At 43.2% G+C, this 14,200-nt stretch overlaps 1 protein-coding gene across 1 annotated transcript in view; it reads right to left on the bottom strand.

The window, feature by feature from the left end:
- Nucleotides 1-14,200, bottom strand: part of tmeff2a (transmembrane protein with EGF-like and two follistatin-like domains 2a) — a gene marked incomplete at both ends in the record, with an annotated part of 198,677 nt that overhangs the window by 149,126 nt on the left and 35,351 nt on the right. The window contains one exon of the mRNA XM_080752724.1: nt 4,742-4,851. Within this exon, the coding sequence (XP_080608850.1) occupies nt 4,742-4,851 (110 nt within the window). The remainder of the gene's footprint in view (nt 1-4,741; nt 4,852-14,200) is intronic.

A 14,200-nucleotide genomic window follows, 5' to 3' on the forward strand; every position in this document is an offset into this window, starting at 1 on the left:
CGCCGCTTGGGGCTTCGTGGACCCAGGGGGGCCTCGTAACTCGTTTGGGCTTCGTGGATACAGGGGGGCTTCGGTAGCCGCTCGCAGTGTCGTGGACAATAGAGCGGCGCACCGCCTGGAGTACGTTGTTGTGGCGACCGCTTGCTCCGCCCCGTGCCGCACCACGAGTGCTCCGCGTCTCGAATGTGCTGTTTCTCTAATATACTATGACATATAGACTAGAGGGTATATGCACATTTCTAGAGTGACAATTTAAGGACTTTTTAATACCATGACAAATTAAACATTGGCCAAATTGTCAAATATTAGAGGCAGAAATGCCTTGCAACGCGGGGCGTTGTGAGCATGTAGATCGGCTAGCGTTGTGAGCTTGGGGGTTGGAAAATAGCATAAATAGCAGATCTCCAAGGTCACAATGCGTCACAACGCGTCGCAACGCAACACGTTGTGAGCTTTGTGGTCGGTGCTTGACACCACAACTAAGCATAATCAAGCCAATACTGGAGATGTGGCGTTACGGCATGAATTCTTTCAACATAAGATGCTGCATTCAAGTTCAGGAGAGTTTGGACAAAGCAATTCTCTTGAATGCTGCCTTCAGGTATGGCACGGAAAAGGGGTGCATTTGCATTTCTTTTAACATAGTAAAAACTGCATTGGTGGTCTGGAGAAGGCACTTTTTTACAGACGGATAAAAGGGCAGGGGCTCAAGCCCCCTTTGATGTCTCTGAGTGCACGTGTCTAAGTGAGGATAATGCAACATGGCTAGTGATGCCATAGTTGAGTCAATGGTGCATGAGAGGCAGTCAGGCTGTCTGCTAGTGTTTTGTTTTGGATCATGATCTGTCTTGCCTCTGGCCTCGCTGATGCTGCCAACGCTCTGTCTTATTCGAATTAGTGTAGGTCCACTCTTGAGTCTTTCATTATTTCTGTATGTGCGTGCGTGCGTGCATGCGTGCTGCTGTGTGATGTTGTGTTGGTGAATTACAGTTGTGTTTGTGTTGTCAAGTCATGTCATCTTTATCTACTTTATATAGCAAATAAATAAAAAAATAGCCGTTGACCCAGAGTGCTTTCCAATCAAGGATGACCAGGAACAAAATGATAAAAAAATCAATCTAAAAATAATAGAAAACCACGTTAAAATGCATGTTGTGGAAGGACAAAGCGGACATTTAACCGCAAGGGAGAAGAGGTGGGTCCATGGTGGGACTTAATATGGGATGGGACACTGGGTCGTGTTTGAGGTAGAGAGGGTGCTGTTGAGATGATGACCTCAAAGTGGGGTCTGTGGATCCCCAGGGGTCCTTGAGGAGGTTCCAGGGCATCACCAGATGAATGATGGATAGTCAGGAACCAAATACCCTCCATGTGTACACTCTCAGAGTTATGGGGGTCCGTGGTCTAATGCAGAGGTTCTGTGGGACCCACAGTGCCCTATACATCAGGAATTCTCAACGCCATATATTCAATGCTTGAATATATGTGTGACAGTTTTAACACCACAAATCTTGGCCAGATACACATTAATTTAGGGGTCCTTGACATTAAAAGAAAAAGGAGAACCACTGTCCTATACAGCAAAGCTTGTGGAATCATCAAAGATCGACACCATCCCAACCTGTTTAAGATGTTGCCGCACGGAAAACGACTACGCAGTCTCAAAGCTACGAGCAACAGACTGCAAAAAAGCTTCTTTCCACAAACAATCAGGCACATCAACAAACTGTCAAAGACGAGAACGATCCAGGGCAAAAGGAATTAATAGCTTTTTTATTCTCTCTTATGCTTCTCTTTCTTTTCCCAAAATCTTTCTACGTCATTATCATTATTGTTACTATCTTTTTACATAGTTTTTGTTGTTTTGCAGTTATTGTTTGCTGTTACTATATTGTTTGCTGTTATTGCGACCGAAGGTCGCATATACTCTGAAGAATGCTGCAGTAGTGCGTCTGGCCCAAAAAATGGCGGACAGTCCCTCTCACCCCCTCCACGAGGAGTTTGAGCTTCTCCCATCGGGGAGGAGGCTCAGAGCTGTGCGGTGCAAGTTGCAAAGGACCAAGAAATCTTTTGTGCCCCATGCCATCACCCTCCTAAACAAGAAGAAGGGGGGTAGATAGGTGAATGAACTTTTAGAAATTTGGAATGAACTTTTAGAATTTTGGAATTGGACAATTTCAAGGTGGATTTGTTTTATTGCTGGCCTTGTGTTGTGTGGTAGTCTGTATGTGTCTGTGTTTTTATTGTGGTGTATTTGTTTTTAGTAGGCACTGTATGCACATTACAACAAATTTCTGTGTAAACAGACAATAAACTGACTTGAACTTGAACTTGAACTTGAAGAACCGTGTCGCTTGAGTGTCCTTCCGTACCCCTGTGATGTCAGTGTGATGTCAGCGAGTTGTGACATCACTTCCTGTACGGGGCGGCTACACGAAATGTGGATAACACTATATATGGAGATAGTCCAGTCCATCATGTCATATGGGACTACCGTCATAGACAGTAGCCAAAAGAGAAGGATACACAAGACTAAGAAAGACAAAAAAAGGAGGAGGAGGATAAAGATACCAAAAGGAGAGAGAAGAAAGGGTGGATGAGGTACAATGTGTCTCAGAAAAGAAAAGGAGGTGGCAACGGGGGCGGCTAGATAAAGTTATTAGGCCTGGATCCGACTTTAAGTCGACGCACAGGATTCCAGAAGTGTAGCGCTTATTCGCTCTTGTATCAAACTGGTACTCGAAACGTTCTTAGAATTTAATATATATTTTCTAAAGTAAATATGGGGGCGGCTGTGAAAAAAAGAGAAGAATAAAAAAGAAAAAAAGGAGGAGGAGGATAAAGATACCAAAAGGAGAGAGAAGAAATGGTGGATGAGGTACAATGTGCGGTATCCTCCTTGTCAAGCTCGACGTTGGTCATTTGGAGGACCTACTGTATACATGGAGAAATGGAGCGACCCTGTTTGGCCTAAACATGGAGATGTGGTACAGAATGACTCATATATGGGCATAAAAAGTATGTCATGTGACATCACTTCCTGTACAGACAGTCAGACAGACAGCCATTGACTCCGGCCTAACAATGGCTACTGTCTATGACGGTAGTCCCATATGACATGATGGACTGGACTATCTCCATATATAGTGTTCTCCACATCTCCATGTTTAGGCCCTATCGCTCACACCCTAGGTGGGGTTGGTGATAGGGCCTTTCTGTGTGGAGTTTGCATGTTCTCCCCGTGTCTCCTAGGGTTGATACCCTCACAAAAACATGAACAAACTCCCCCCAGAATGATAACAACTAGAATCGTCAGAGAAACGCTGTGGTTGGCCAGATAGTCAAGAATTGGCGCAACCTCGCCCTTTAGGGCGAGGTCGCATGTCACCCTGAGGTCGGATTCCACCCTCAGGTGTCTTACTAGTTATATATACCGCTGCATTGTCTGTAGGAAGCCAAACAAAAATACGTTTTACTCTTATGTACCTGGACAAAAGATGCAACAATAAAGTACAACCCTGAACCTTGAACCTTGAACGATAGGGGCAGAATATGGAGTTAGTTGTGCTGGTGTGTCAGTAACAGACAACAGCACAGCAGCAGACAGTCAGACAGACAGACAGACTGTCAGTGAAGTGTAGTGCAATGTGTGACTGTCCTGCACAGCGTCTGCTCTGTGTCCCACAGTGTGTGTGTGCGTGTGTGTGTGTGTGTGTGTGTGCGCGTGTGCGTGTGCGTGAGAGAGAGAGATTCTGTGTGCAAAGTAAAGGTGCATCCACCACCTCCACACAGCCTGGCACTATACCCCAAAATAATCCCCCACGTCATAACCAACGCCACTTCCACCATAACCAAAATACTGTAATCCCCCACATCATAACCAACCCCACTTCCACACAACCAACCCCACTTCACATAACCCCAAAAATAATCCCCCACGTCATAACCAACCCCACTTCCAGCGGATCCCATGCTCCTCCTGAGGGATAACAAGATCATAATGATCAGCACCTCAAACACCCCCCCCCCCCCACCCCCCCCCCACAACACTGGCTCTTAAAACTAGACCCCCACATTGTTCCTGGTTCCTGTCTGCATTTTCTCAAGTTTAATCATTTTATGTCAAGATGTTTAAAAAATAGCAGATCTAAGACCTCGATGTGTCACGACCATGAGCTTGTAGATCGGCTATTGTTGAGTAGCCGAAGTATTGAAATAGGACTAAAGAGGGGATAGTGATGCCAGAGTCTTGGAAATAGAGAGTTCCGCCAATGTGGGGTCAGAAACAGCACTGGTCACGTGGTTCATGTAACTCGAAATGTCACTTTTCCCTCATAGACTCCAATGCATTCTGTAAACTTCCGGTTCGTGGTTTGTCACTATGTGCCAATAGATGTGTAGGTAGAAGACCTGGCACCATGACGTGAACGGGAGTGACGCCACTCTCTGAATACAAGGCTCTGAGTGTTGCTTTCTTAACTAATCATGCTTGAGCCCACCTCAAGAACCCCTGGGGGACCCCGGACACTACTCTGACAACCACTAGCCCCCTGGGGGTCCCCGGACACAACTCTGACAACCACTAACCCTCTGGGGGTCCCCGGACACCACTCTGTCAACCACTAGCCCTCTGGGAGTCCCCGGACACAACTCTGACAACCACTAGCCCTCTGGGGGTCCCCGGACACCACTCTGACAACCACTAGCCCCCAGTGAAAGGATGAGGTGGAGGAGGTCTTACCTTGAAGTCGCAGATGCACGTGACCGTGTCCCCGATTCGCAGACACTCCCCGTCGAACTTGCACGTGTTCGTGTCGCACAAGAACAGGTCCGTATCCCGGTCGTCAAAACCTGGAGGGTCAAAGGGCAAACGGGTCAACCAAGGGGGTAAGTGGTGACAAGCGGTTTCTCTGTGCAGCCCTCGAGACTCATTCATTCATTCATTCATTCGTTCATTTCAGCTCTCTCAGTGGAAGCTTTTCGTATCTGTCGGGTGGAAACCTCATATTATGTCCTTTCAGTAGAATCTACAGTATGTCGACTTGTATTTTGAGAACATGACTTCTTTGAGGTTAGTTTTGAGTTTGGGTTCGGAGTCAAGAATCTTCATGAATCTTTATTTTGGAAGGTCATTCCACAATTTGGTGGCAGCATAGTTCTAATAACACTTTGATGCCAGTAGTCTTAAAGTACTTTTTCTCAAGGCAAATTCTGAAAACAGGTTTTTACTTATAACAGGATTTCTACATTGTGGTAAATACATCAGTGTACTTTACTTCCACCACTGCTAGCAACACGTTACAGAACAGCAACTCAACAGTGCCACTTGTAATTAAGTCAAAGTAAGTATCCGTGCACTTAACCATGCAAAAGGCTACTCGGGCCATGTGGCCGGGCTGTTTATAAGCAACGATCCCTCTCAGGTAGAGTGATAGCCTGCAGCTATAGCTGCACCGTCCATGGCGTGCCCATGTGACCGCGTGATTCGATTTGGGACGCTTGGCTGGAGTCATCTGAGATGCCTAACTCAGGCTGAATCGGATCAGACCCCGGCGTTTCTCTCATGCAGGACCATGATGCCCACGAGTCCGTTTGCTTGCAGACTGATAGGAGCTTCCTTTAATAAGCTCCCAGGAAAATAGCATGAAAGCAGCGGCGCAAAAAACTAAAAACAAAGAAACCTTTTTAACTGCATCAACTCTTTGCGTCTCTATTCTGGGGCATATCGTAAAAAGGAAAAAAGGCGGAAATTCTGGGCGGGACGGGAATAGTCGATCTACAAAGTTTGTGATTGTGCTTTATGGTGCGAGCTTGTAGGTCCAGCTATTCCCTGCCCAATAGGTGTTCTTGTCGGTCTTGTAGGACGTCTGTTTTTGGGGTAAAGGTTTGGTGTAGAGGGGAAAAGGGAGGTGGGGGGGAGGGTCAACTTTCTATACAATAATAGGCCTATCTATGTATCTATGTATGTCCACAACCTTTTTTGTAATTTTTTAAAAAATGATTTAAAATAGCTTTATCACAATAAGTTTTGATGTAGCTTATTGTACTAACGAATTGATTAAAATGGACTACAATGTAAACGTCCCTATATGGCTTTTTGTGTTATCCTTTTAACATACATTTTTGACTGTACTAACTGTACTGTTAATAATCTTGTTAATAAAGTATTCAATCAATTGATCAATCAATCAATCAAACCCAAGTTCTTATCGAGGTTCATCTTGGAGACGTCCACTCCACTCCACCACCTATAGGTGGAAACTGCAGGGGTTAATTACTCACGCACAAACTCGCACACATGCACGTGAGCGTGTTTGTGCGTGAGTGACAGTCTTTTGGAAATGGCATTTCTTTTGGATAATATAATCTAATATAACAGCCAATTTGACACAGTACATTTCAATTATACAGTGCATAAAATTACTAACTTTCTTTTTAATAAGCATGACAATGACACGAAATATAGGATTGAAAAATATGAAAAATGACACCTCAGACCCATGGGTAATGGTATTTAAATAGTTACCCAGAAAAGACATATTTCATTAATTTAACCAATATAAAAATAAATAAATCACAGTATCAATCCTCATTAACATGTTTGAGTTGATATGCACTCAAATTACAGTGACAGGCAACGCTGGTGTGTTGCCATAGCAACCACATCCACCCTGGTATGAATTCTCGCCCCCAATTGAGACAGCAGCCCCACTTTGGGTAAAGGCAGGTCTTAACCGCACAGAATCTCCCACGATTTGCCGTCGAAAAGCATCGGGTGCTGAGTCGCCGACAGGTAACCATCGGGAGCTTATCGGCAGGATTTCGGCAGCGGGTCGGGACCACTATCGAAGGAAAACTGGAAGACTGGACACGCAGCTACTGGTGCAGAACCATGAAAGCCTAAACAAGCCAGAGACACTTTCCTGTCTCACATTTTAACTAAATACCATATTCTCAATCTCAATCTCAACTCTCAATTCCTATACTGTACCAATCGACTAGTAATAGTAGGCTACTGTTTTTTGTTTGTTTTAGTTTTTTTTTTTCTCACCGCAGAGAGCAGAGGAATAATCTCTGCTTCCGGTTGCAGATTCTATGAGTGAAAACAAGCGACCAGGTATATGAAAACAAGCCCAAAAGAAGCAACCAGTTTCACATATTGAGCTCTATTACATTAGCTATTTTCTAAAAGAATGTTGAAAGCAAGGCCAAATAAGCAACTACTCTTCAGAAATGAGTCAAAAGCAACCCACAACTAGCAACATTATAGGAAAGCATGAACAAAGTCGCTTATAATGAGCAGAGCAGACCTGGCAACACCAGCGTTCATGTTCATGTGATCTCAGTGCGCAACGCATGCGCACAACTGTGTACACTACAGTAACAGTACAGTACAGTCGGCTGGCGAAAATGTGCTTAGTTTTTTTGTCTCTGTACAGTCAGAAGGAGTCTTGTGTAGTCTCATACTGCAGGCCTGCCCATGGAAGTCACAGCAATTCAATTGTAGTTAACCCTACTTTGAAAATAATCCTACGAAATGAGGACTATATTGATTTAAATAAAAATATGTCTAACCCTAACCTTGTCTTTGTCAACATATCTTCTTGTTTTCTAAATAGATGATGTGTTTAGATCATCATATAAAGTGTTGCTTTTGTGGAATATAGATAACATTTAATTTTACTTGAATGGATTACCCATAATGTTAACGGAGAGGGGAGATGGAAAGACAGAGAACCTGTTGCCTTTCAGTCTTTACTGCTATGTATTTACGAGCACCGACTTTGAAGATCCCGACATTTTCAACTACCGAGTGAATTCTCCAGGTTAGTATTAATCAAAAAAAAAAAAAGGTATTGAAAAAAGGCGCTTGGAAGAAGCAATATAATATAATGATAAACAACTAAAAAAAGTTAGAGCTTTATCTCGTCGTTTGAGAAGTAGTTTGGGTACCATTTTATGGGTCCCGGGTCTTGTTTGAATTATTTTTCGAGTCAAGATGTTTTGGAACCACAGACCACAGGTTGCATACCCTTGCCCTAGGAGTACCCAAATGTAGAAGTAGTAGTAGTAATAGTAATAGTAGTAGTAATAGTAGTAGTAGTAGTAGTAGTAGTAGTAATAGTAGTAGTAGTAGCAGCAGCAGCAGCAGCAGTAGTAGTAGTAGTCATCTGAGAAATACTGACTTAAGTTACAGTACAAACACTTAATGAATCAGGCTACAAGCTTTTCCTGTGTAAGAAACACTATCTGTTGCTCAGAGGCAGCCTTGTCAACCCAAGGCTACGTCTCTCTCTCTCTCTCTCTCTCTCTCTCTCTCTCTCTCTCTCTCTCTCTCTCTCTCTCTCTCTCTCTCTCTCTCTCTGAATACATTCTGGGAGAAAATAAAGCTTCTAATGCATAAATATGATGGCTGTCAAAGCCGTCACAGTGACAGCAGAGATTTGCCATCACCGCGGGGGGCTGCGGTTCATTAAGAACGTGATCCTTCGCACACTGCGTGCCGCGAATGACAACATAAATAAATAAACCTTCGAATGCTAGCTATAGCGCTATTAGCTCTGCTCATGTCACTTTCACTTAACACTTAAGTCTTATATTATACTTTGTTGTATGGCGTGTTGTGTGGAAAAGCCAATCTGCCATCTCACAGTCACAACACGCCATATCGTGTCACACTGGGAGATGGCAGATTGGCTATTTTTCTTCCAATTTCATTTTTTTATTTTCCCTAATCTTAATCCTTGCCCAAAATAGGAAATCACAACACAGACAAATCTATGGCCCTGTTCCCACACATTACACATAAGATTACAGTAGGTGTCAGTCAGTCAGACAGACAGACAGACAGACAGACAGACAGACAGACAGACAGACAGACATATACTGTACATACGGTAGGCCTATGTAGATCGAGGCATACTTGAGAGAAGGTGAAAAATTATGAAATGATGAAAAATATAATTAACAATGACAAACTGTGTGAACCAACCAGCCGATCTGCAAAGTGAATTACATCAAAAACCTGATTACCACAACTGTTGCTGAATACTATCATGTTGTGTTCTATGGCCAAAGTTTAATACCAATCTGCTCAGGATAACTCTAAATGTTATCCAGTATTCTCCCAAAAGGTGGCTTCTCATTTATTCATAGAAATCACACTGTCGCCCTCTTATCACATATTTTAAGTGCATTAAGGCCGAGAACGCATCTTTTAACCATAGTATTGGTTTACTAGAATTGTATCAATCATTCTTTCTTTAACAACCCATTCAGGCCGGGAACACATTTTGCTGTTTGGGAGGGGCTTACAGTACATGTACAGTATGTAACAACATATTTGTTTTGTAGGCTAATTTCTGATTTAGCCCGTTAGGCCTAAATGGGTTAACTACAGTATAAAAGCACCTGTGATTGCTTCCCCTACCTGTTTGTATCTGCAAAAGTAGGTCCCAAACGCCCTCCCTCCCTCCCTCCCTCCCTCCCCAAACACCTAATCATTTTACAATCCTTGCTATCCTAAACCTTGTTTTTTCTCTCCATGCAACTCACAAAAAACATGCAGTAATCCTGGTCTCCATACTGCCTCCCCCTGGCCAGCCGGGGCACCTTATGGAGGGGAAAGGAACTGGTTGGAATAACGTGTTCCTTCCGTGCACCACGTCCAGCTGGGGAATCTCTCCCCTGTCAGGTGAAAAGAAGCAACTTGCAACTCCTCATGCATAGAAGGAAGCATGAGGTCAGTCCATTGTCACCCCAGGTTGGCAGAGGGAGTGTAGCACCCAGGATTACATTAGATAATTGACACCGGGTGAAAAATGGGTTACAAAATCGTGGGATAAAAAAAATTGATGAAAAAAGAAATAACATAAATTCCGTATTCTGCATGTTCCAATGATCAATGCCGAAAATAATTAATTAAATCATTAATCACAAGTAAAAAGGTCATAATTGTGACAGCTATAAGTGTAGGTTACGTTGGTGGTAAATACTTACTACTGTATTGCTCTAGTCATGCGGGTAGTCGCCGTCCCGTATCTTTTCTGAGCAGGGTCTCATGCACAGACATGCATTGATGCCAAACAACTCCCAAGTTCACACCTCAACATGTTTAGTGTCACAACAGGGTGTTTTAACAACGAAACGAGCATGTACTGTATGCATATCGATAGACCTGTTTATTAGGTGTTAAGCGACGTGCACGCAGGGGCGTCACAAGGGGTAAGAAAGTTGGACTGAGTTACTAGGGCCCAAGGTGGAGGGGCCCTAGTAACTTTAGCTATTGAAAAATTTCATGACGTCATGAAAATCGCGTACCCCCAAACACCGAATCAGCAATTCAACACTGCTTGCAGATAGTAGGGCAGGAGAGAGGGGTCTACCAGCACCCCAATGACATGTTTTCGAAACCTGTTTTTTTTGGACCGTTATGATGTCTAGTTATGATTTCTGCTTGTTGCCGTCGCCAACTAATACCCCATGGGGTTCATTTTTAACCTTTTCTCACAACTATTCCCAATCTGAACCATACAATGGTCATAACAGAAAATGCCATAACGCTTGATGTAAACAACCTACAGGGACAAATGAACACACTTTTCTATATTATTTTGACCCAGGGAATTCATTAAAGTGGTTATTTTTTACATTTAAGCACATCTTGACCCTATTTCAGGACAGAAACGGCGAAGAATAACCCAAAAATGTTCAAAACACGTCTATACTTCTCTTTGTACAGATGAATTAAGGTGTATTCTTTTGATACCACAGGTTTTTTAGGACCCTTATGATGTCTAGTTATGATTTCTGCTTGTTGCCGTGGTCAACTAATGTCCCATGGGGTTAATTTTTAACCTTTTCTCACATATCCCCAATTAGTGTGGGGATTTAGGGGAGCAAATGCTAATTTCGTGCAATTTTGACATAAAGCGCGAAATTTTGCACAGATGTAGCCCAGGGCTTGCTCTAATGATTTAGCTAGGGCGCCCGAGTCTGCGACCTTCGGGGTCGCCACAGCGGTCAAATCAAGTTGGGCTTCCATTGACTTTCTATACAGGAGGAAAATACCCAGAAAAAGATTTTTTTTCTGGGTATTTAAGGAGGATCTGAGGGGTCTAACTAGGGGTTTGTCATGATGCTGAATCCATTGCAGGCATTTGTTTTGCACAAAAAACATTCTGTGGGCTAGAAATGGCCTCAGAAAACAATACACGTATGGGTGAGTATTCATGTTAGTCGGAGGCCTTAGGGTTTTTTTTTCTTGTGCTAATCAGTCTAAAAGTTCAAAATTTTGCACAGATGTAGCTCAGGGCATGTTCTAATGATTTAGCTAGGGCGCCCGAGTCTGCGACCTTCGGGGTCGCCACAGCACCCACACAACTCTGAAAAGTGATGACTCATCACTTTTCATCACTAAAGTCGATGGGAGCCCAACTTGATTTGGCCGCTGTGGCAACCCCGAATGTCGCAGACTCGGGCGCCCTAGTTAAATCATTAGAGCATGCCCTGAGCTACATCTGTGCAAAATCTTGAACTTTTAGACTGATTAGCACGAGAAAAAAAAACCCTAAGGCCTCCGACTAACATGAATACTCACCCATACGTGTATTGTTTTCTAAGGCCATTTCTAGCCCACTGAATGTTTTTTGTGCAAAACAAATGCCTGCAATGGATTCAGCATCATGACAAACCCCTAGTTAGACCCCTCAGATCCTCCTTAAATACCCAGAAAAAAAATCTTTTTCTGGGTATTTTCCTCCTGTATAGAAAGTCAATGGAAGCCCAACTTGATTTGACCGCTGTGGAGACCCCGAAGGTCGCAGACTCGGGCGCCCTAGCTAAATCATTAGAGCAAGCCCTGGGCTACATCTGTGCAAAATTTCGCGCTTTAAGTCAAAATTGCACGAATTTAGCATTTGCTCCCCTAAATCCCCACACTAATTGGGGATATGTGAGAAAAGGTTAAAAATTAACCCCATGGGACATTAGTTGACCACGGCAACAAGCAGAAATCATAACTAGACATCATAAGGGTCCTAAAAAACCTGTGGTATCAAAAGAATACACCTTAATTCATCTGTACAAAGAGAAGTATAGACGTGTTTTGAACATTTTTGGGTTATTCTTCGCCGTTTCTGTCCTGAAATAGGGTCAAGATGTGCTTAAATGTAAAAAATAACCACTTTAATGAATTCCCTGGGTCAAAATAATATAGAAAAGTGTGTTCATTTGTCCCTGTAGGTTGTTTACATCAAGCGTTATGGCATTTTCTGTTATGACCATTGTATGGTTCAGATTGGGAATAGTTGTGAGAAAAGGTTAAAAATGAACCCCATGGGGTATTAGTTGGCGACGGCAACAAGCAGAAATCATAACTAGACATCATAACGGTCCAAAAAAAAACAGGTTTCGAAAACATGTCATTGGGGTGCTGGTAGACCCCTCTCTCCTGCCCTACTAAGAGCTTTGCATGAGAATGCAGGAAAAACAAAACAGCAGCAAGGGCAGTGTAAAGGAAAGCTGTCCGCCGGGGCACAGCGCACGGCCTGCAGGCTCACCGCAGGCCACACCAACACCTTACGTAACAACGTATTTTGCCTCCCAATTAAGTTAATTAAAAGAAAAACCCTCATAGAATTTACACAGGCATGCTTTAATCGCTGCCTCTGACAGAAACCTTGGGGCTTTGCATGTTTTTTTCCCCCAGCATGTTCGTTGGATCCTTAATGAAGGTCGTCATGTCCAGAAGGGGATGTACAACGTACAAAAGTTGGGTTGGCATTAATGTTCCAGGATGGGTCAAGCTGCAAGTTTGTGGATTTTATTTAAAGCCAATTATTATCATATATTCTTTTCTCCCAATTTAGTAATTATAGAAGACAAAAGTTAATGTAGTAAAGTGTAGTAAAATAATAAAGTGTCAAAGGTGCTATTGGATAAAATGGGATAAAAAAATGAGATAGAATGGGCACTCAGTGTTAAACGGAGGAAAAATGCCTTTATTATAAGGAGGCTAAAAGCCAACATGTCTTCATCAGTGCTAAAAAAGAGAAAAGAGAAGCTTAGCTAAGAGAAGTAAAAGTATTGGAAATTGGAAATACTCAAGTAATGTACAAATATCTCAACATTGTACTTAAGTAGCTACAGCACTTAAGTAAATCTACTTAGTTACTTTACACCACTGGAGAACGAGTGGCGACAAAGATCGCGCTCCCTGGCTTCCCTAACCCGAACGAAAGCAGACAATTGTGTTCATCATACTATATGCAGTACAGTACATGCTCGGCCAAACTGGATGCACCCATGGTGGATTTTAACCCCTAGCCTAGACTCTGCTGTGGTGTGCATGTACTGTAACCCTACGCCACCCGAGCATCCGTCTATTGATTTCAGTCCGTCCGCCCATGATCCATTTTTATCCTCAGTGAGTGGGACCAATCTACCTGAAGTTGCACATAGTCATTGACCATTAATTGGCATACATTATGCAGGGACTGAGGAAGTAGATTTTAAGTTATTTTGCCACAGGATCTGTAGTCATGAACCCATACATAGTCCGGATGGATGGCAAAGCCATGGTTCCATGGAGTAGAAGTAAAATGATTGAAAATGGGAAATACTCAAGTAAAGTACAAATTTGTACTTAAGCACAGTAGGGTACAAGTTACTTTACACTACTGTTTACGCCGCGGCAATGGCGGGCGGCGCCCTCTACAAAGTGTCGCTCAGGAAATCAGTCTATAGCTGATCTAACAAGGTCACGACGCATTGTGAGCTTGTTGATCAGCTTGTTGATCAAGTTTTCTGTCCAAGACCGCAATTAAAGCACATCTTTGTACATTTGAAGAGGGTTCTTTTAATGACCTTAATTGGGAGACAAAATAAGTGGTTATATAAGTTGTTGCTTTTGTGGTTAACACTTGACTGACAGATTCATAGATTACCATATTTCCTCACATGTAATGTTGATGTACACGACACACGCGCACACACGCACACGCACACACACACACACACACACACACACACACACACACACACAGCAGCCTTCAGAATGATTCATAGATTAGCATATTCCCTCAGATGTAGATGTGGCAGGCAGTCGGGTAGAAACCCTGTACTGTACTGTACTGTACTGTACTGTACTGTACTGTACTGCAGTGACACTCAAACTCCGGCCCGCGGGCCACTTCCGGCC

This window comes from Nannobrachium achirus, assembly GCF_963921795.1.
Source record: "Nannobrachium achirus genome assembly, chromosome: 22".
NCBI lineage: Eukaryota > Metazoa > Chordata > Actinopteri > Myctophiformes > Myctophidae > Nannobrachium > Nannobrachium achirus.